This window comes from Mustela nivalis, assembly GCF_964662115.1.
Source record: "Mustela nivalis genome assembly, chromosome: X".
Classification (NCBI taxonomy): Eukaryota; Metazoa; Chordata; class Mammalia; order Carnivora; family Mustelidae; genus Mustela; species Mustela nivalis.
In genome coordinates, this window is record NC_139040.1 from 63,602,056 (window position 1) to 63,626,231 (window position 24,176).

General features: G+C 44.4%; 1 protein-coding gene across 1 annotated transcript; it reads right to left on the bottom strand.

The window, feature by feature from the left end:
* Positions 1-12,706: 12,706 nt before the first annotated feature.
* On the bottom strand, positions 12,707-21,912 carry FGF16 (fibroblast growth factor 16). Its single transcript, XM_082716247.1, has 3 exons — positions 21,357-21,912; positions 15,020-15,123; positions 12,707-13,696 (listed from the first exon to the last, which is right to left on the bottom strand). Exons 1-3 carry the CDS (start codon positions 21,628-21,630, stop codon positions 13,451-13,453), a joined length of 624 nt encoding a protein of 207 aa, XP_082572373.1. The 5' UTR covers positions 21,631-21,912; the 3' UTR covers positions 12,707-13,450.
* Between the last annotated feature and the right edge of the window lie 2,264 nt (positions 21,913-24,176).

Sequence of the window (24,176 nt, forward strand, 5' to 3'; positions counted from 1 at the left end):
AGAAGTGGCGAATGTCCATGGTCCCCGCCACAATTGGGAGACCTTGCAAACGGATGACCACAGCCATGCTGCGCTGAAACCACACACACCTGATAAAACAAGAGATGTATTTTCTTAACAAGAAGTAGAGGCCAAGTCAATCCTGTGGGCAACCAATTAAAACCAACTTTTAGACGGGGAGAGCTGCGCGGCACCCGAACCCAGACCCGAGTTACCCCCCGCGCGAGTGCCTCCGCCCCGCGGCCGACAGCCCCAGCCCGAACGGCTTCCCAGAGCCCACTGCAGCCACCACCTCTTTCGCCGCTTCACAAAAATCCCAGCTACTATTTCTTAAAAGACATTTTATGCCCCACACTTCTCTCTGTTCTCCTTCTGAGATTCCTGTAATATGAATGTTATTACACTTGATGGTGTCACTGAGTTCTCTAAGGCTATTCTCATTATGCCTTGTTTGTCTCTCCTCTGTTCATCTTACTGCTTTCCATTACTTATCGCCAGATCATTGATACAGTCCTCTGCTTCCTGTAGCCTACTGTGTATTCCATCTATTGTATTTTTAATTTCATTCATTAAGTTCTTCATCTACAATGTTATTTTTAATCTTTTTTTGTCAAGGGTTTCACTGATGTCCTTTTCTGAAGTCCAATGCGTATCTTTATGATCAATACTTTAAATTCTCTGGTGAGGCATATTATTTCCTTTGCTTAGATGTACTATTTGCTTAGATGTACTGCTGTGGTTTTGTCCACTTCTTTCATTTGGGACATATTTCTCCTGTATCATCATTTTGTCTACCTGTCTGTGTCTGTTTCTGTGTTAGGAAAGTCAGCTGAATCTTCTACTCTTGGAAGTAGTGGCTTTAAGAGGAAGATTTCTGTCATGCCCTGCAGTGTGGTGTCTCCTGTTCACCAGATACTGACATTCCAGGTGAGTCTCCTACATGTGTTGTTGGCATCTTGCTGTTGTGTCTGAGTTACTTTTTCTTTCCATCTAGATTTCTGCACTGGTTCGCTGCCTGCTGTAAGTGTGCTTGCTCTCTGTAGTGTTAGTGGGAAACAGGCAGGGTGACTGTGAGGTGGCACACCCACAGGAGGGCCGGGGGCAGGATGGTGGTGTTAGCAAAATTTGTGGTTATCCCAGGGCTGAGGCCAGCAGCCTTGGAGTGGGCAAGTCTTTGGGAGAATGCATTGGTGGGGTGCACTGCTAGCAGGTTAGGTAGTAAGTGTCTGTGCAGTGCTGCTTTCAGCAGGTGGGTCTGTATTTATGTTTGGGGTGGGGGAGGAAAATGGCACCTGCCATCCTCTTTTTTCCTGGAGAATCCCCCAACACACACTGAAATCAGTATAAACAGATCTTCCTCCTGTTTGTCCCAGGTGTTGTGAAAACTGCTGTTTCTATGCTGCTTCTCTGAGGGCAGCTGTCTTTAAAATTTTTTTCTATGAAAGAACACTTTTTAATTTAAATTCAATCAGCCAACTTATAGTACATCATTAGTTTCAGATGTAGTATTCAATAATTCATCAGTTGCACATAACTCCGAGTGCTCATTGCATTGCGTGCCCTCATGCCCTCCTTGATGCCCATCATTCTCTTTAAGGGTGGGGACCCAGCTATCTCACCCTCTGGGCTTTCCAGTTAAAGCTCTAGGCCCCAAGTCCTGCTGGTTATACAAACTCACAGAATGCAGCTTCTCTGATTTTCAAAGCCAGATATTATGGAGATTTGTCTCCCATGTGGGTTCACTGGTGAGAGGAACCATTTCTTTCCTCCCTCTTCACCCACAACTCCTTCTCTCCTGCGGGCAGCTCCCCAACACTGTTTCTCCCCTTCTTAGCCACTCAGATGTAACTTCTTTATTTAGTTGTGGAGTTTGTTCTGCAAGTCTTCAGATCTCTCTCTGGTTTATTTACAAGGATGTGAGTGATATCTAGTTGTAAATGTCGGACAAGGTGAACCTAGAGTCCTCTTACTCCACCATCGTCCCTATTCTACATCTTCTTCCTCTCTTCCTTCCATTTTTACTTTCCTTCCTTCCTTCCCTCTCTCTTCTCTTTTCTTTCTTTCTTTCACCCTTCCTTCTCTCTATCTCTCTCTTTCCTTTCCTCCTTTTTCCTTTCCCTTCTTTCTTTTCCAGTATAGTTAACATACAGTGTTAAATTAACTTAAGTTATACAATATAGTGATTGAACAATTCTATATATTACTCAGTGCTCATCAAGGTAAGTGTACTTTTAATTTCCTTCACCTATTTTACACATCCCACATGCACCTCCACTCTGGTAACCATGAGTTTGTTCTCTGTAATTAAGAGTTTGTTTCTTGGTTTGTCTTTTTTTTTTCTTTGTTCATTTATTCTGTTTCTTAGAATCCAGGTATATGTGAAATCATATGGTGTTTGTCTTACTGTGACAGACTAATTTTGCTTAGCATTATGCTTTCTGGATCCATCTATGCTGTTGCAAATGGTAAGATTTCATTCTTCTTTGTGGCTGAATAATAATCCATTGTACACATACACCATATTTTTTTTTATCAATTCATCTATTGATGAACACTTGGGTAGCTTCCACAATTTGGCTATCATAAATAATGCCGTAATAAACATAGGGGTGCATATATCCTTTTGAACTAGGGTTTTCATATTATTTGGATAAATACTCAGTAGTATGATACTACTGGATCATATAGTAGTATGATACTCAGTAGTATGATACTACTGGATCATATAGTAGTTCCATTTTTAATTTTTTGAGGAACCTCCTTACTGTTTTCCACAGTGACTGCATCAGTTTGTGTTCCCACCAATAGAGCACAAGGGTTCCTTTTTTCCCATATCCTCACCAACACTTGGTTTTTCTTGTGGGTTTGATTTTAGCCATTCTGACAGGTGTAAGATAATAGCTCATTGTGATATCTCATTGTGGTTTTAATTTGCATTTCTCTGATAAGTAGTGATGTTATCAACCTCATTTTAAATGGATTGCATAATCATAGTGATGTATCATAACTTACAGCCATTCTTCTATTGTTGGAAAGTCAGGGTTTTGTTTTGTTTTTTGCCTTTATACATAATGTTGCAATGAGCATCTTCATGTATAAGTCTTTGAATTATTAGAAGTTGATTTACTGGATCAGAAGGCATAGACATTTTAAAATTTCTTGATTTATATTATCAGGTTACAGCATCAGTATTCACCCAATAGCAGTATATGACTGAACCTAGGTCCCTACCTTTACTGTGGTTTTGAGTATTAACGTATTTTTAAAAACTTTGTCAATATAATAAGAAAGATATATTTTATTGTTTCATATTTCATTAATTGTTTTTGAGGTTTAAGTACATCGCTGATGTCTTTTCAAGTTATATATCTTCTTTTGTGAATTGCCTATGTTCTTGGGCCATATTCTATTGGGGCTTGGTGTTTTTATTACATATTTGTGAGGATGTTATATTAAGTATATTTAAAGGTTTATTCATTTATTTAAGGAGAGAGAATGGTGGGCAGGGAGCAGGTCGGGGGAGAGGAAAAGAGAGTCTCAAGCAGACTCCATGCAGAGTGCAGAGCCCAACACAGGGTGGAATCTCATGACCCTGAGATCATGAACTGAGTCAAAACCAAGAGTCAGATGCTTAACTGACTGTGCCACTCAGGCACCCCTAAAGGTAATAAGTTTTTGTAGTCTGTGGCAAATGTTTCCCGAAAGTTTTCTTTTTACCTTTTAATTTTATTAATTATTTTTTATATTTAGGAGTTTATAAACTTCCTGATATTTTCCTTAATAGTTTCATCCTTTACTTGTATGTTTAGTAAGTTCTTCAAGAATTAGAGAAATTTGTACACATTGCAAAGAAAAGGCTGTGTGGCAGAGTTGGAATCAAATGTACAAAGTAAGGATATAGCTTTCAGAGAAAAAGGAACACTCTCTGAAAGAGGAGGAAAGGAAAAATGAATCTAAAGCTTTCTAGAAAGAAATTAAAGGAGACCTAAATAAATGGAAAGACATCTTGTGTTCAGGGACAAGAAGACTTAATATTATCACAATGGCAATTCTCCCTAAATTTATCTGAAAGATCCAATGCCATCTCTATCAAAACCCAGAAGGCTTCTTTGTATAAATTGACAAATTAATCCTAAAATTTATATAGAATTGAAAATGAGCCGAAGTAGTTAAAACAGTCTTGAAAAAGAACAGTTGGAGACTCCCACATCCTGATTCAAAACTTACTACAAATCTACGTAATCATGGTTGTGTGGTATCATCATGAGGATGGACATATAGATCAATGTTTAGAACTGAGAATGCAGAAGAAAACCCATACATCTTTGGTGAAATGACCATCAGTAAGAGCGCCAAGACTATTCAATGGGGAGGGTATAGTTGGGGTTTTTTGTTTTGTTTTTTGTTTTTTTTTTTTAACAAATGGTGTAATGCCAAAACATCTGGGCATATAACATGCAACATGAAGTTGGAGCTCTACCTCATACCATATAGTTGTGTCCAGCCATATAAAGAAATCTTATAATTCAATAATAAAAAGACATATAACTCAATTTAAAAAATGGGCAATGACTCTGAACAGACATTTCTCCAAGGAAGATACACAAATGGGCAATAAGCACATGAAAAATTGCTTAACATCATTAGTCATCAGAAAACTGCAAATAAAAACTATAGTGAGATACCACTTCACACCTACTAGGATGGCTACAATAAAGAAGTTGGAAAATAACAAGTGATAGTGAGGATGTGCATAAATTGGAACCCTCATATATTGCTGGTGGGAATGTGACATGATATAACCTCTTTGAAAAAATGTTCGGTATCTTCTCAGATGGTTGACCCTAGAGGTGCCATAGAACCCAGCAATTCTACTCCTAAGTATATATCCAAAAGAAATGAAAACATGTGTTCACACAAAGACTTGTGTACAAATGTTCATAGCAGCATTATTCATAATAGCCTCAAAGTAAAAATAATACAAATGTCCATCAACTGATGAATGGATAAACAAAATATGGTATATCCATAGTATGAAGTAGTATTCAGTGATATAAAGAAATGCAGTACTGACACATGATACAATATGGATGAACCTTCAAAACATTGTGCTACATGAAAAAAGTCAGTCACAAAAGACCACATATTGTATGATTTGATTTATGTGAAATGTTCAGAAAAGGAAAATCCATGGAGATAAGTAGATTAAGGGTTACCAGGAACCGCAAGGAGGTAATGGGAAGTTTGTCCTTAACGGTTTCAGGGTTTTGGGGGTGATGAAAGGTTTTGGAAATAGATAGTGGTGATGACTGCATAACATTGTGAACAGAATACTAACTGAATTGTACACTTAAAAATAGTTAAAATTGTGGCACACCTGGGTGGCGCAGTCAGTTGAGCATATGACTCTTGGTTTCAGCTCAGGTTGTGATCTCAGGGTCATAAGATCAAGCCTTGCATCAAGCTCCATGCTCTGCCCCTTCTGTTCACATGCTCTCTCTCTCTCAAATAAATAAATAAATAAATAAATAAATAGGTAAATAAATAAATCTTTAAAAACAGGTTAAAATGGCAAATTTTGTTATATATATTGTATCACATTAAAAATAAAAAAAAATGTTTTCTTTAAAAGAGAAAAGCAGGGGGCACCTGGGTGGCTCAGTGGGTTAAGCCTCTGCCTTCAGCTCAGTTCATGATCTCAGGGTTCTGGGATTGAGCCCCGCATCGGACTCTCTGCTCGGCGGGGAGCCTGCTTCCTCCTCTCTCTCTCTGCCTGCCTCTCTGCCTACTTGTGATCTCTCAGTGTCAAATAAATATTTTTTAAAAGTAAATAAAAGAGAAAAGCAGAACTAAACATACCAAAAAATGATTTATGGGAAGTCACAGGTCTTTTTTTTTTCTAAAGATTTTATTTATTTATTTGACAGACAGAGATCACAAGTAGGCAGAGAGGCAGGCAGAGAAAGAGGGGCAAGTAGGCTCCCCCCTAAGCCGAGAGCCCATTCGGGGCTCGATCCCAGGATCCTGAGATCATGACCTGAGCCAAAGGCAGAGGCTTTAACGCACTAAGCCACCCAGGTGCCCCTAGATGGGGTGGATCTCAATAAAACATTGGAGGGGGGTTCATCTACAGAAACCAGAGAGTGTCTGACCCAGAACAGGCTGGGGCTGAGCGCTGGAGACAAATGGAAATTTATATTTTTTCACATGAACTAATACAATGTTTACCACCTATTCTCATGACAAGAATTACTTGGCGACTTGCTAAATATACAGATCAGTGATTCTCAAAGTTTGGTCTAAGGACTCTGGGGGTGGTTGTGGGTTCCCTTCTTTTCTAAGTACAGATCTAGGAGATGCCAAATTTTCTTCTTATACTTTAGCCAAAAGAACACATAGCAATAGATTGAAAGCAGAAGCAGATATAAGAATCCAGCTGTCTTCTATTAAGGGAGATGTCAAAGATGTTTGGAAAATAATACCATTCACTAAATTATTTAGAATGTAGTTATTTTTCATTAACATGTGATTTATATTGATATAAATGGGTTTACTGTTATTTTAAATGAATTATTAGATAGTAAAAAATTTGAAATTAAAAAAATTTGAGTTTCTAATATGTTAAATACCAATAACTATAACCCACATAAACAAAAGCTCTTGGAGGTCTTCAATAGTTTCTAAGTGTGTAAAGATTCTCCAGAATAAAAAATTTGAAAACCATTGACATAGATAATCAAACCTCTCAGTTTTTTTTTTTAAAGATTTTATTTATTTATTTCACAGAGAGAGACCACAAGTAGACAGAGAGGCCGGCAGAGAGAGAGAGAGAGAGGGAAGCAGGCTCCCCGCCGAGCAGAGAACCCGATGTGGGACTCGATCCCAGGACCCCGAGATCATGACCTGAGCCAAAGGCAGCGGCCTAACCCACCACGCCACCCAGGCACCCCACAAACCTCTCAGTTTTTAGGAAGTCCCAATAGAGCCCAGGAGTCTGTATTTTTAGATAATTACACCAGTTGCTGAGCAGAGTTTGGTTAACACTGAGTCAATACAAGGTGTTTAAGTGTTAGGGATTTTTATGATGAGCTATGGTGAATGCCAGACAGAATCAAAACTAAATGAATAAAAGGGTTGTCAAGCAGAAAAGGGCTGGTCCATATGAGGTTGACAAGACTATTTTGTAGTGGAGCTATCTAATGAACCAGTTTTCATAATTTTCTTAAGCAGTGTGGGCACTCCAGGAGCAGAAGCAGAGAAAGTGAGCACTTTAAACTAGAGTTGGATGGGGCTTTAGGTGGGGGCTAACTTATCCTGTAACTAACTAGGGAGATCCATAATACTCAGATTTTATTTTGAGGAGACTATACTCTGGGTTTATATTGCAGGAGAGTTCTGGGACCTATTGGGTGTGGCATAATAGCCCAAGGGGTATACCTGGGGAAATCTATAGCACACAGTGTTAGGTGAGGTTAGGGTGATGTTATGAGTTTTAGAAACTTAGAGCCTTTGCAACTGGTGAGATGCAGTAAAATTAGAAACTGGCAAGGCAAGCATGCATCTGCCCACAGGGGTTTATTTTAGTGTATGGAACGTTAAAGGGGACTGGACACAACTATAAGGAAGAGAAATGAAGATAAGGGGTTCTGGATATGTGGGACTTGGGTGATACTGTTCATGGTGCTGTTATGGGAGCCTAGAGAAGGGAAGATCCTGGAACCCTAGGATGCACTGCTAAAATATAATTAAAGCAGAAGTAGGGTGAGGGCTGAGAGATTCTGCTGGTTTCCTTTACATTGGGTTCATTCAAAGATGGAGTTTCCTGGTAGGCACTCTCTTTATATGTTCTATGTAGAAAGCCAACATTTGTATGGCATGACTGTCTCATGTACCGTCTTGCTTTCTGGAACCTGTTCCAAATAGACTATGTCTTATTCTGTATTTTTAAGGACATAATAAGAGCTCAGTAAATATCTGTTCATGAATGGATGATGAATTTGGGATCAAAGAGTTAGGAAGTAAAGGAATGTGGATACAAAACAAGGTTGGTCTGACTCCAGGATCTGAAGAACATGTTATCTGTGTCTTTGGCTTCATTGCCAAAGATAAAGAACAGCGCTGATCCCGTACCTCTTCTGGGAATTGGAAACAGATGCAGGGGGGGAAACAGCCTATGCTGGGGTGGAAGGGTGGAGAGAGACTATTGAGGATCAAGGAGATAACTGGGTATCTCTGCAATTGCCATCAGAGCCCTGGAATAGACAGACCTATTAGGAAGGTCTTCCGTTTTCTCCTGAGAACAGAGGGAGCTCTAAGAATGTACTGATTCTTCTGCAGAGCAAAGGAATTAAATGACAAATGAGGAACATGTCATTCCAAAGGAGAGGATATCTTCTCTCTGGCCCCCTTCTCCCTCTCACATTCCTCCTCAAAAGATCCCTATTCTTGAAGTGCTGGGGAAAGGCTATGTAGCTCCAATGACTCCACAGAGAGAAAGCAGTCCCCAAGGACCGGCCTCTTCAGCAGAAGGTTAGCTCTGTAGTCCAGGCAACTTGGACTGAGCCCATGTAACCTGTGGTCCCACTAGAACTCTGACCCTGCTGGATTTCTGACCATGCAGCCAAGGATTTGGTGGCTGAGCACCGCAGTGACTTGAAGATAGATAAATTCAAATTCTTCTATTATTTCGAGTTTTATTAAATTCCTTCTGGGAAGGAGTCTGCTTTGATGGCTCTGATAAGCTCTTTGTGTCTGGGCCTGGTGGGTTCAGTCTCTGCTTGTTTTTTGAGCATGAGTAACATTTAGCTGTGGCAGTGCTGTTGAAAGGTAAGATGTGCAGGGTGGGGAAGGGGAGTCTGGTTGCTATTGGGAATGTTGTATGGGCTGGTCCCGGCTTGAGGTATTTTCAGAAACATGGGAGGAGTTAAGCTGTCCCTTAGCTCTTTCCTCCCCTTGCTTCCACCTCCCTGTCACCAAACTTGGAAGCTATCTCTTAGAAGACAGGAGTCAAAGGTTTCACACATAAAATGTACATCTTTGAAAGAAAAAACCTAAAGCCTCTATCAAGGTTTTCACTGGAGGATCACAGTGGCCAAGGGGCCACCAGTTCTTATGCTTTGAGGCTGTGGAAACTCCTGGAGTAGTTGTTCCTAACATTTTGGGAGAATCTTTGAGATTCTCTAGTGAGATTTTCCAATAACCAATGAAAGGTTAAATGTACATACACATAAAAATTGGCGTATTATTTTGAGAGTTCAATTTCAGGGAAAATTCCATGGACCTTTAAGGAACTTGTGAACCCCAAATGTGGGTTTTGATTTTGTTTTGTTTTGCATGGAATAGCAGTTGGGTAGCACTCCTAGCGGGGTCTTTTATATACTCTTCCTTGGAGCACTATTGGTGTTCATGACAAATCTGGGGGTCTGGGGAATATAGAATCAGTAACTAATGCCACATTCTGGCATTTTAATCTGGTATTCACCCCAACCCCTCTAAATCCTTGTGAAGAGGTTGTCTAACTTCTGCTTAAACCCTTCGAGTGACAGGGAATTCACTACCTCTTCTGAGACACCCTGTAGTTTGTCATAGTGCCCATGTAAGTATACTTGGACTTAACATCACTTCAGATGATTCTGTTATATAATGTATTTTCTCTCTCTAGCCCTGCATTTGTATCACACACACACTTACAAAAGGTGTCTATGTCTTTGTCCATTCATTCATTTACTCATTCATCTTTTCAACTCATCATGTGTCTATTCCAACAAACATTTCCTAAGTGTTTGTTTTGTTCCAGGAATACCCTAAACACTGGGAGAGGATGCAAAGATGAATTAGAAATGGTCTCTGAACATATTTTCACTCAAAACCAAAGGTCTAGAGTTTACTACTCTAAAATTCCCTCTTGGTCAGCACAAAAGATCTACTTTTGCACTTTAGAGCAATCAGCTCTAAACTGGTGTCAATCAGCTGTCAATTGATCTCATGCTAATAGGTCATCTATCTTACATTTCCATTTCCAGAATTTACCTTTCCCATCTTTTTTTTTTAGCTCTCAACTTATTTTTAAAATTTTTAGCTTACAGAAACGTTTTTTTTCTAAATTACATATGTTAGTTACCATATTTTTGAAAATGAGAACAGCTGCCCATTGACATTTTCCAGTCATCTGCCCCATTCACTGTTATTCCTAAAGTTCAATACCAAGAATGCCTCCCCTATGAACTCCTGGAACCCTGGATCTTGGGACCCTACACCATTCTAATCTTTTCCACTGTACTTCCATTGAGAGGACAAAGGTAAGGGCTAACCCTAAGATTTGGAGCCTTTACCTTTTTCATCACAGTGGCATTTTCCTTACAGATTCTGCCCTGTAATATCATGCTGTGGCTTTGCCAGGCTCATGTCAAGTACCTTACTATAGTAACACTGGCCTCACTCACAGGGAAGTAAGTGCCTGCTTGCTATTGGTCCAAACAGATTCCATTGATCTCACAAGTCCTCAGAAGTTGTGGCTGTGTATCAAAAGTTATAGGTAGCTGACCACAGATAATACAGGTAAAATTTTGGTTTAAAAAATGAAGGGGGCACCTGGGTGACTCAGTGGGTTAAAGCCTCTGCCTTCGGCTCAGGTCACGATCCCAGAGTCCTGGGATTGAGCCCCGCATTGGGCTCTCTGCCCTGCAGAGAGCCTGCTTCCTCCTCTCTCTGCCTGCCTCCCTCCCTGCCTGCTTGTGATCTCTGTCAAATAAATAAATAAAAATCTTAAAAAAAAAAGTGCGATGTTCATTAAAAATGTGATAAAAACATCACACTGCTGATGTTTACCCTTATTCTAGAGACCTCTAGAGGTCATGTCTCATCCCTGCAGCTTAACAGGGACATGCCATCAGCCTCTTTGCCTCTCCAAATTGTGTTGGTTCTTCATAGCTGGCATGACCCCTTTCAGGAAACTTTCCCTACTCGCCCTAGCCCTGTGAGATCTTCATCTTGGTGGATCCATTGGTAAGCATTCTAATCTATGATCATACATAATCACGCAACTTAGCACTTTTTTATCATATAACCTTACATGCTATCTCATGTATATATGCTCTTCTGTGTGGTTTCTCTTAAGTACTTAGATTTGTATGAGCCTTTAGACTTTATGATTTTTAAGTGAGCTGCTACCTAAGCTATTTGTTTTGTCCCCACAATCAGCTGGAAAAACAGTGGATGCCTGCATGATGTGACTGAGGAGTGTCAGAAGGAGCTAGCCTAAACCTAAAACCCTTTCCTGCCAGTCCTTTCTGGTGTCCAAGTACTCAATGGGACTTTTCCTCCCTTGGCTGTTTTTTCCTGACAGCATATGCTTTGAAAGTTCAAATAACCTCATGTTCCTATCTGAGTAAATATCAGTAAAGAGGCTAGGGATCTTTAACCAAGATATCTCAGGGGCTCCTCTGGAGAGAAGAGGGAGTTCCAGGAATGCCAACTCCATTTGAACTAAAGCAACTCTATTTTTGTTTTATGGACAAAAGTTATCCCAAAACTTTATTTATCAGCTATTCATCTGCAAAAGAATTCTTTTTGAAAACCATTCCTTTAGGACACTAAGTTTCAAAATTTATCCTGCAAATGAATCCCCTGGGAGGCCTGTGAACATGCAGATTTCTGGGCCTCAACCCCTGCCCAGAGTTTCTGATTTGGCAGGTCTAGGGTACTTTAGGGAAGTGTGTTAACAGCTTCCCAAAACTCTCTAGGAGAAGCACTGGGAGGGGGGTGGAGATAAGGGGTTGGAGAGGGAGTGGGAGAATGCTTCCAGAAGGGAAGTTGACTAGTTCAAAAAAGTAGGTATCCCTCCATCTTCATATCTTCATAAGACCTTCAGGCTTTGATCCCTAACCAAATCCCAAAGAAGGGCTCTTCTTTGCCTTGTCATAAGCACAAGTAGGAGCTTCTGTGAGAGCCATTGGTCCAGGCCTTCCTGAAGCTTTGACTCATCACTAAGTTTAAAGTCATAGCAACAATGTTCACAATTGCCAAACTGTGGAAGGAGCCGAGATGACCTTCAAACAGATGAATGGATAAAGATGGGGTTCATATATACAATGGAATATTACTCAGCTGTCAGAAAGGATGACTACCCATCATTTTCTTAGACTTGGATGGAACTGGAGGGGATCATGCTGAGTGAAGTAAGTCAAGCAGAGAAAGACAATTATCATATAGTTTCACTCATATGTGGAACATAAGGAATAGCGTGGAGGACCATAGGGGAAGAGAGGGAAAACTGAAGGGGGAGATGTCAGAAAGAGAGACAAACCATGAGAGACTGTGGACTCTGGGAAACAAACTGAGGGTTACAGAAAGGAAGGGGTGGAGGAACGGGGTAGCCAGGTGGTGGGTATTAAGGAAGGCATGTGTTGTGATGAGTACTGGGTGTTATACACAACTAATGAATCACTGAACACTGTATCAAAAGCCAATGATGTACTGTATGGTGGTTAACTGAACATAATAAAAAAAGCAGCAAACAAACAAAAAAAGTCACAGAACCAGAAAAGACTTCAGATAAGTCCCCTAAATAATGCTAGTGTGGTTGGTGATGGGTCATCTAGGTGAAGTAGTGTGATGCTCACATCAGGAGATTCTAATAAGTTGGAGAGAGAAGCTAACCAACCTTCTGATCCTACTAAATGTACAACTCAGTGGAATTAGACCATGGTTACAATATAAAATTTTATTGCCAATAAAAGCCTTTAATAACTCATTTATCCTATTTCAGTAGGACCTTGTTCTTTCTGATGAAAATCCAGTCATAGCATCTCTCATTAAAAATAAAATTATTTTGAAATAAATAAATATATAAAATAAATAGCATATACATTTCATAAATAGTTTGTCCATATGCATAGTATCCATGCTTACATTTTAATACCATTTTCTCCCAGCCTACCCCATCTCCCACTTCTAACAGCAAGAAAACTGCATGTCAGGACAGGTGAGAAATCTCCAGAGCCAATGCAGGGATGGCCTGCATCAGGTCACAGCCCCAAGGCTTTTAATGAGACTTTCCCAAGGCTCTGTATATAGCATCCATGGCAGATTCCTCAGTCTTTCATTTACCCATTGTCAAAGTATTTGGGTAGATTGTAGGGCAAGATAACCCTGGCCCTTGGCAAGGGCCCCCATTCTTTCTTGTGCCACCTCAGGGGGAAGAACACAAGTAAAGGAAATAGTATATACAAGATTCCCTCTAGCCCACCCCCTCCACCCATTTCCCTCCCCCAAATGACCCATCCTTGATATACACTTTGAACAAGAGAACAGCTGGATCTAGTTGAACAGGAAGTGCTCCTCTGTTATCTAAACTGGTAGGAAAGAGGATTGAGAAGCTATGAGTATGGTGCTTGTGGAGACAACTGTGGCCCTAGAGTACAGGGGTCACAAAGGTCACACTAGGGTTCCATTACCTATAGCGGAAGAGGTCTCTGGACATGGAGGGCAACTTAGAAGGATCTACTGGCCTGGGCAAAAAGTGAGTGAATTTCTGGTGTCGTTTAGTCCTGTATCCCTCCCGGGGTGAGCCATCTTTATTCAAGGCCACATAATACTGTCTCTCCGAGTCCAAGTGTTTGTACAAGGTGGAAGCATAGGTGTTGTACCAGTTTTCTTCAAATTGTTCCCGGAACACACATTCACGTGTCAGCTTCTTCTGTGAGGGTGAGAAAATAAAGCAGAGCCTATTAGATGATGATTTCTCCCATCCCAGATTGCTGAAATAGCAATAGGACATTGATATTTGAAAATTTCCATCCCATCTCCCAGTATTCTCAAGGCATCTTCTTTCCAAATAGCACAAAACAGTCCTGTCTGTATGGCCTTCATCCTCTTATGGGAACCGCACAGGAATGTTTCAGGTGAGATCTCTCCTGAAGGCAGGAGACTGAAGGAGATGGCCTCGCTGGGCTCTCTGAGCCTGGGAATTTCTGCGATGGCCTACTAATGCTCCTTTGGCACCCGAATTTTCTCCCTACTTTGGGCAAACAATGTCAAATCCACTGAGATTATAGTCAACCACGCGAACTAACAGGCAAAGGCCTGGGATCCATCTAAAGCTCCATAGGAGGTGAGTTATGATCTCTCCTAATGAGGGGTCTCAGGCCTGTCTGTTGGAAAGATCTCTTTGAAAAGTTCCTCCAATCTAGCTGCCGCAAGCTAGCAGCTCCTAAGGCAGGTCTCTTGTCTTTGTCCCTTCTCACACTTGATCCAGCTGGCATACTACTTGCTGGGGTGGCCAATACTGAGTGCTGGGGTCAGGCCTATCTCTTAGGTATCAGGGAAAAACGTGCTCTGATTTCCTGGGGTGCAGGCAGCCAGAAAGCATGCTCAGGGACTCAAAAGACAAACCCAGGAGTTAGGATCCCCTGAAAGGGTTAAGATCAGTGAAGCCACTCACCATTCCCCAGCTCTAGGCTAGCTTCCAGAATAGAGAACATGTATTGCAGCCAACACCATCCTAGCTGGGGACTTAGGGCTGTCACCAGGTCCTAGAACCTTCACTCTTCATTTGTGTGTTTCATTTGGCCTCTGGGATTCAGCTGAAGCAGTCTGGAAGTCAGGGACTATGGTTTCAATCTCAGAATCTCAATCTGAGGGCCAGTGCTTCCACTGCCAATTTTTGTGCCAGCTTGTCTGCCACTCCTCCAAGTACTCGTTAAAATTCCGAGGTGCCCCTCAGGAGTGTAAATGCCCCAAGCCCTCACCATCTGGTTGACAAACCAGCACAGTTTATGGTTATCGCCAGGCTGGCTGGCTGTCTAATGGAAGAGGTGAAAGCAAAGTTGCCACAGAGAAGCTTATGTTTTGTTGGGAACAGAAGGAGTGAGAGTGTTACACAGCAAGCTCCTGTAAGGCACTGATCCCTCACAGTTGATAGAAGTATTTCATGTGCTAGGTCAGTGTTTTATGTTTTTGCCTTACATAGTCCAAACACTGGTGGTGATAGCCTCTGATGAAAAGAAAACCTTCAACTTACCGACCCATAGAGTTCTCCTCGCTCATTCATTCCTAAGTACAGGCCAGAGTCCACTCCCCGGATGCTGATCAAGCCTACAGCCAGGCTGATAAACTCCAGGATTCCTAGAGCAAAAAATTGAATGCCATTTCTATTAGCGATGTTGAGCTCAGAGGGAGCTGTCCAGGTGACGTGAGCTACCAGTCATTGATCCCCAACTGGAGGCAGCCCTGTATGCCTTCGGTGAGTTACCTTATGAAACCATCTTTTGAAGCAAGGATGGAACCTCAGAAAATATACCCAGTCTTTCTGGGCCTCAGTTTTTCCCTGTGTGAGATGGGTGAAACAATCTCTTACTCAACACTCAGAGACATTACGAGGAAGAGACCAGGGGCAGGCTGTGGCTATGAAAGTTCCATAATTACAAGGTACTATTTAATACCATCATTTCGAGTAATGGGAGGGGAGCTTTCAAAATGGAAGAATGTAGCTAGATTTCTGTATCTTCGCAAAGTCACTTCCCTCTCCCACAGAGCACACAGCGTTCCTTGTTGTCCTCTAGGCTGCATTTGTTTTGCACCCTCTTAGCTCCCAGGTCTTTAAAGCCACATGAGACTGTCAACTACCCATGGCTGACTCTAACAAAGGCCATACAGTCCACTCACTAAGTCTGTGTCTCCCTCTTAAGGCAGAAGGCAAAAAAACAGGGCCTGGCGAGAGCTTTCTCCTAAAATACACTCTCAGCCAGGGCAGTCTCAGGCTGACAAGCCTGTCAGTTTCCTCTTGTCTCTTTAGAATTTTGAGTTTATCCATGGCACACAGTTGGCAGGTAGTACTGGACTTGACACTGATCTTAGATGTTGCAACTTTAAGGGGAAAGTTGGGAAGACATTCAGAAACATCCCTCTAGCTGACAAGGTTAGAGGTGAGGAGTTGAAAATGTTTTCATGTACCCAGCAGCAGCCGGAGAAAGAAAGAAATCAACTTCCAAGAGGGAAAAAGGACCCATGACTTAAATCCTGGTGGTGCTGAGGACTACAGTTTTGTCCCAAGATAGTACATCTGTTACTCTACAGTTATAGACAGAATGGTCAAGAAGATTCCCCTTTGATATTCTGGTTTCTAATCATGTTTTCCGAACAGACCAAAACTTGATATGACTGACTCACAGAGGCATCTGAAGATATGAAATGAGCTCATATCTGGTTGCTTTTCTTACCCTCCAAATGCAATTCTTAAGGGTAATAATATTTTCTGTGATCTACATAGGGAGTAGAATGGATCCTTAAAGACTACTTAAAAAATAAATGGTTGATTTATTCTTCTCCTACCCACTTAAGCCTCCATGAACAAGATGGGATTGGGAGGGAGACAAACCATAAGTGACTCTTAATCTCACAAAACAAACTGAGGGTTGCTGGGGGGAGGGGGTTTGGGAGAAGAGGGTGGGATTATGGACATTGGGGAGGGTATGTGCTTTGGTGAGTGCTGTGAAGTGTGTAAACCTGGTGATTCACAGACCTATACCCCTGGGGATAAAAATATATGTTTATAAAAAAAATAAAAAATTTAAGAATAGGAATAAGAAAAAAAAAACATAAAAAAAATAAATGGTTGATTCTGAAATTGGATTCAAACCTCCAGTGGTTAGTCTCCTGAGAAGTGATTTGGGCTGGTGGATGAATGTGCGGATGTGGCAGCTTTAGGGGGGTTCCACAGCTCACTTGGAGGTCTTTGAAGGATGCAAAGGTCCGTGGCCATTGTATGGCCTCTGACATCAAACTCCCTTAGGTTTTATTCTCAGTCGGCCTGTTCTTAACTCCTATAATACAGGAAAGGACTTTTGGGAAAAGGAACTGACACAAGACGGTGGCAGAAGGCAAATAGCTCGTGTCAAGTAAGGGTGAAGCAGGAAGTGATTTAATGGATCAAAACCATTAGTTGCATTGTGCAAATGTCTGATTTTGGTTCTGCCTTGTTTAACATTTTAACAAATGACTTGTAAGAGGACATAGGAGAGCCGCTTACCCTTGTTCCAGGAACTGTACAGCTGAGAAGGTGACACAATCAAAATCCAAAGAGATTTCAGGAGGATGGGAAAATGAGCTGACTCCAACAAAATAAGCCTTAATTAGAATAAATGTAAAGTCCTGTGCTTTGGTCCCGATTACTCAAGATGTTTTGTGCTTGGGTTTTGTTGGGGAATGGATGGTGAGCCTCAAGTGCAGACAGCTGAGTTAATCATACTCTGTATCTTAGGGCCTATTATCATAATTGGCCTGTGCAAGGGTTTTATATTCATCTATTTCTTTTTATTTCTGTACTCTGCTCCCATCCTTCTCCCCACTTCAAGCAACCATGTATATTTACTTGAAAACACATACTATTCTTTTGTGTTTCCATGCATTTTCATTAACTACAAGTCAGCCCACCTTTGGAATGGGAAGGCGTGGCTTAGCAAAACATCTCTAACAATGATCGGGAGATTTGACTGAACAAGGTAAGCTCAGTATGGGTGATGCATGATATTAAAACGCTGATGTAGAACTAGTCAAGTAAAAATTAAAACTTATTGAAAAGCTAATGTGAGACAAAGAAACAAAAAAGCTAATGTGATCAAAGGCTGCATGGATAGAGGTCTAGTAACTGGCCAAAAGGAGGAGACTGCCCCACTCCTTTCCACCTTAGACCACACTGAGAGTGCTATTTTTCGTTCTACTATGATTAAAGAGGTCTCTGGAAAAACAGGAGTGTGTTCAAAGGTGAGTGGCCAGTATGGCAGGGAAATAAGAAACTGGGTCCTTGTTTCAGCTCTGTGTGCTAAACTTTGAGAGACACCAAGCTGCTTGAGCCTTGGGGTATTTCCTTTGCTTAGACAAATCGTTTCTGAGCTTCAAGTCTTAGTTCCCTCATTCCCCAAGTATCTCATGTCTCTGACCATCCTGAGCTCATTAAGTAGCAGAGGGCAGCTTGTGATCTCACCGTCCAAGACCTGGTGTGAGAACAAATCATGAAACACAAGAGGTGTGGCCATTTGAGTCACCACAGTTCTTCTCCAACTCTCTGTTCACCCTGATGCCAAAGGACAGATCATACAGGAAGTCACTTGGGTTGTGTCCAATAACAGGGGTCTCCAACAGCTGGAATCATCCCTGCCTGGCTGTCTGGGGCATCATTTTCCTCTGCCAACTTTCCTATTAGCTGGATTCAAACTGTGGGAACCCAGTTGCACATGACGATGGAACAGATATTCCTAAACCTCCTGAATCCCAGCCAGCATGAAGGGAGAGAGAAAACGAGCCATTTTCACATTTTCCCTGTTACAGTTGGAGAGGACTATTAACAGCAAAGTGCCAGTTTGTCCTTGGTACTCTCACTCCCTCCCACTGTGCCTCATCCTGACCTGCCCACCTCAGGCTCCGGCCTCGCTTGACAATCTCCAGACTCTTCTTACATCTTTTTTTCCCCCGGCCTCAGTCAAAACAGTTCTGTCCTGAGCTCCACTGCTCCAGAACTTCGCTAGATGGCTGGCTAATGCGTCCTTGAATCTGATTCCAGGACCTGCCTGGGCTCCCTCAGTTATCCTTTCAGACTTCTGGGGCTAAGACAGTGCTGCTTTGGCATCTCGACAAATAAGAACCAGACTGCTCAAAACCTACAGCAGCTTCCTTAGCCTGCTCCATCACACCTGGTGGGAGGCCTCTCCACCAGTCTGGCCCACTAGCTCTGTTCTGCCAGTCCACAGGTGCCCCCTCAGGAATGTCAGTACCCCTGCAAACTCCGTGTAAATGCCACCATCCAAGCAGAGACAGAAATACTCCTGACTACTGATTGCAGAGGGAGTGGGGGGGAGGGAGAGCTGAGGCTATGCCAACAGGTTATTATTCGGAGTCGTGGCTGCTCTTGGGCTCAGCCCGACTCGACTCATTCTGAACACATGGATTCCAGGGTAATCCTTAGGGGCCCTGCTCTCCAATTACAACAAATAGCTATTTACTTTACATGGCCTTTAGAGACTACCTCCTCCCCCCAAGCAGAAATCTATAATATTTTATATCTTAAGTCTGGCCTACTTTACCCTGCTGGAATGTGGACTGCTAAAGCACTTATGGAATGTTAAAGTTTCGATTTATTGAATACCCTGGTTGATTAACTCAAATGTGGAGGGAGGAGAGTAAGCAAACTCAAACGCCACCTCTCTCTCTGCCAAAAGCTAAAGGGAGAAAGACTAAATGTGTGTTTGAAAGTCGGCTGGGAAGGTTACAAAGAGACAGCTTTGACTAGTTATCATTTCCTTTACAGGAAATACATGGAACTGCCAGGAAGCCAGGGAAGGAGGAAAGGGAAAAGGTGGTGCAGAGGTGGTCTCGGGCAGTGTTATTTTAAAAGGCAAAACCAAAAATGAAGCAGTGGCAATGAAAACATCCCTTCCTCCTGCCAGTTTTATTTCCTTCACTTTCTCCTTAAACTTACTCTTAGCAGGGCTGAGAGATGAAAAGAAATCAAGATGTGTCCTTAGGGAGGTAATTAAAGACCACTTATCCCAAAAGCCTATTACTAACTTATGTTGACCTTGTAGGTTATTGGGCTCAGCTTAGACACAGAGTCAGACAAACACTAGATGCTGGAAGCCAAGCTCATAGTTTCTGCATCTCTGCTGTGCTCCCCACCCCGCCATTTCTCCATCACTTCACGATTTTTCTTTTTACATATCAGGAATGAGTTACTCCAATATCTTTAGGCCATTTCTGGGAGGCTTTGGGAGGTTCTGAGACCAGGGTGGGAGTCCCATTCCTTTGAGGAACAAAAGGGAACTGCAAAGTTACGAGTGATGGAAAGGAAAGGAGCCAAGTTCATACTCCCTCTTCCCTGACCACACCCATCACCCTTCGGAGGACCTGTTGAAAGTTAATACAGACACCTGCACCCTTCCATTACTCCCACCTCACACACAACCCGCTGTCCTCCAGCTCTGTGAGCATCTTTTTCCAAGATGACATAAACCTCATTAGGGTTCCTGCTTGCTCCCAGCAAGGAAGACCAGCCCTGACCTTAAGTTGGTTGCTAGGCTTGGCCTTGCCCAAGAACTGGCCTCTGAAAACCGCCCCCCCCGCCCCCGCCCCCCCCTTTTACAATGCACTCCAGATGCACTGTAGCAAGGCAGGGAAAAGGCGGATGGGGGAGATTTGGGGGGGGAGATTTGGGGGGGAAGAATGGGGGAGGAGGGTAGGCTAAAGAAGGGAACAGGTATCATGCCTGAAGTTTGGCAAAACCCCCTACTGGCTTAGGGATAGAAGGTGTCCTTTGGCCATAGGATTCTTGGGAAGAAGTAGAGGGCATTGGGGGATGGATCTCCCAAGTAAAGGTAGCTGTCACACCACCTGAATTACAGTTTAGTAGAGAATAGGAAATTGAAAATTAAAATGGCCAAATTACTGAGGAATGAACACATTTGTTTAGAAACCTAATGATCTCCATCCCACATCAAGGTTTATACCAAGTATGTTTTGAATGTGAGACAGGCCCCTATGCCTTCTCAACAATCTGCCGGGTGTCGAGCCGAGAAAATCCTGTCAGGAGGCTGTGCCTTTCCGGTCCTGGGCCCAGGAGACACCTGTTTCTGGGGCTGGGAGCGGGCCCAGGCCATCTCCTCCCCGTGAGGCAAGGAGTCCAGAGGTATTTCCAGGCAAAAGCTATCCTAGGGTCGTGCCCTTCCAGAATGGACAGCGGGAGGCGTCCCCAGTTTCTCCAATACCCAGCTCATGCCTTGCGGCCTGGGATCGGCCTCCACCCTGGGCAGAGAAAGCCAGAGGCAGGCAGGTGCCACAGCTGCCGGCTGCCGAGTCTCCCGTCCGCCAAAAGCGATCCCTGCACGGACCGCCCGCCCACCCCTTCCGTAGCCCAGGAAGGCTTCCGCTGCAGACAATCGGCCAAGCCCACTGCCCGCGAGGCCCCGCTCCCAGCCACCGTCCCTGGCCTCCCCGGGGCGGGAGGCCGGTGCTCCTACCCCTTCTCCAGCTCCACCTGCTTTCACGCTAAGCGCAGCGTCCCGGGTCAGAATGATCCCCTGGTTACGGGGGAGGGAAGAAGGGTGGAGTGGGGCGAAGAGAGGCCGCACCTCAAGGCGCCCCCGCCTCCTCCCGAGAGCGTCTGAGGGTCCCAGGCGCCCCGACGCCGCGCGGCTCAAGTTTGCGCCGTCTGATCCCTCCTGGCCCGCGTCCCTGGCTGTCTCCCGCTTCGACGGACCCGGACGGCACAGGGCTGGGGCGGCCCGCGCGGGCCCCGAGCCGGAGCCCCAGCCATTGGCTCCCCAAAGAGCCGTCCGCGGGCTTCCTGTCCCTCCCGGCCGCGTCCTCACCGAAACGGCTGTGGTCGTGGCGGGTGCCGTGCACTGTGCCGTTGGGGAAGATCTCCAGGTGGAAGCCGGTGCGGCAGTACAGCTGGCGGCGCCGCAGGATCCCCTTCAGGTGGGCGAAGTCTGTGGGCGAGCCGCGCTGCAGCTTCCCCTCGATCTGGCCGAGGCGCTCGTTCAGGAAGCCCGGGGAGTCAGCTAAGGGCACGTTCCCCAGAGAGGAGGAGAAGCCGTGTAGATCCCAGTCCAAGGAGGCGAAGACCCCCCCCACCTCCGCCATGGCAGGGTGCGCGGGGCCGAGCCCGGGCCGCGGGGCGCGAACTACCTCTGCCCTCAGCGAGCGCGGGCGACTCCGCTGCTCTCGCTCGCTCCCTCGCTCGCTCCCTCCGCGCTTTGCCTAGCCGCAGTCGACGTCTGTTCGCGTCCAAGGAACTTCTCAGCGGCGGGGCCGCGAGCTCCTGACCTTGCTCGCAGTCAAAGTGGCGCTTCCCCTACGCATCCATCTCCCTAGGCCTCTCATAGCTGGCTTCGTCGAGCTATCAGATGCAAACGGCACTTTATATACATACCCACTCCCCTTACATTGACATATTGGATATTTAAATACAAGCCACACCTCACTGGCATCCCCTCAGAGATTGGTGTGTGGGGTTTTCTTCCCCCCTTGAATCCATTTGGCTCTTTTTGGAAGGGAGGGGGTGAGGGAGGAGAGAGCTAGCGAGCTTCACTCCCTCTTTTATTATGAAAAAAAAAAAATGGCAGGAAAAAGCTACACATTGCAGTGAGGCATAACTGCTTTTGGCAGGTTTTTCTGAAACTGCTGATGAAATAACGGAGCCCAGCGCGTGGAGACTGTTGGCGCCCACGGCCACTCAGGCCTGCTGAGTGGAGGTCTGTTGGCTGCGAGGGGGCAGCTCCCACCTCCCACGCGTCTTCAGGTTCCTTGCTTTTGGAAGGTAGCTTGAGACCAGAGTTGGGGGTTCATGCGTTGCTGAGCCCTTCTTGTTCCCCAGCTGGTCGAAAACTGCAGAAAGGGCGCCTGGCCCGGGACTAGGGCTACTTGGTTTCTTTGTTCTGTTGCCCATCCCCAGTTCCACTCCCCACCTGTAGGTCGGGTGGGGGCTGAGGAAGTGAAAACTCCGGAAGCGAATCAAGTCGCAAAATTTGGGAATGGGGGTGGTAGCGGTCCCTGCCCGCACCGAGGCGGGGTCTTTAAGGAGTCTGGGAGGAGCGGGAAACCCCACGGAGGAAAGAAGACATTTTTTTTTTTTTTTTAAGGGACGTTTGCAGCTTAAGAAAAGTATGGGGGGAAAGAAATAGAAAGTGCTCTTTTTGAAAAATGATCTCCACTGGCGTTCTGGGCGCGCTTTCACAAGGCTCTTGAGAGCAAATCCGATAAGAGGTCGTTGGAAGCCCGGTGGGGGCTTCCTCCCACCTTTTTTCTTGTTGGAAACAGGTGTTTCCTTGCTGTGTCCTGTGTCCTGCTCCGAGATACTCTGGAGCAGGAACTGGCGGCAATCAAGGGCAACCGGTAGCGTTAAGATGACCTGGGGAGCAGGTGCTCAGCCTGCCCAGCTCCCTCCACGCCTCTGCCCCACACCTGAACCCTGGGGCCCCTCTCAGGCCCTGGCGCTCAGAGACCTGCTTGCCTATTAAACTGAGTTTTTGCTTGCAGTCTGCACCCGCGGTTGCTGTCTTATGGTCTCCTGCAGAAGCCCATCAGAGCGAGCACCTCCACCTCCACCGCACTCCCGCCTTTGCAGCGCCTCCTGCTGGAGAACCCGTGTCTCACGGCCTCTTCAAACTCCGGGTCTCCCTGAGAGAAAACCGATTTAGCTCAATTCAGTCAGTGCAATTTTATTCCTACTCCTGGGTACCCACGTGCACCGCATCCTCCCTCTCTGGAACTGTAGCAATTCTTGGTTTGGAACATAGTGGCTTGGTACATCCACTTGTTGTACCTCCTTAGCTCAAGACAGAACCTCCTGAGCCAAGCACAATATCTGGCACACAGTAGGTCCTCCGAAATCATCTTCTGATGTGCTCCCGGTAGTAGGGCATTCAGATGAAAATGCTCTTCCTTTTGTAGGGAACACAGAAATGCAAAAAGTGGGGTTCCTGTTGGAGTGTTTATGGATGAAATGACAGGTTGTCTGGGATCTACTTTAATCTGGTGCTAGAAGGCAGAAGGAGTGGAGGTACAGATGCAATAATACAGTTCATAGGTTACTAATTGTTGAAGCTGGGTGACCTGTACACAGGTGTTCATTATAAATTCCCTCTGCTTTATATAAAACTTACACAGGTGAACTTTTTCATCATAAAAAGCTTCTTAAAGTGGGACTGACATAAAATGAGGAAATCATTCCTTCTTTCTTCACTCTTCCCTTGGAAGAGTTTGCGGATTTAGTAAAAAGGTAGGGTAGAGGGGTGGAGGTTAAGACAAGTATATAAAATACTACAGGGCCTGGGTGGCTCAGTCAGTTAAGCAGCTGCCTTCAGCGCATGTCAGGATCTTGGGGTCCTGGGATGGAGCCCCCCCTACTCAGCGGGGATTTTGCTTGTCCCTCTCCCTCTTTCTTTGGCCCTCCCCCTGCTCATGCTCTCTCTTCTCTCTCTCTCTCTCTTTTTTGAATAAATAAAATCTTCAAACGACTAGAATACCAAGTAGTATAAGGTGCATGGAGCTGTGGGAGTTCAGAAAGCAGAAAGAATACTGATCTGGGGCTTTAGGGCTGTATTCTGGGCCAAAGTGTGCCCTTTGTAATGGACAGACCTTGAAGGGAAGATGGGATGGATTTTGTAAATTTGATGGGCCATTTCCAG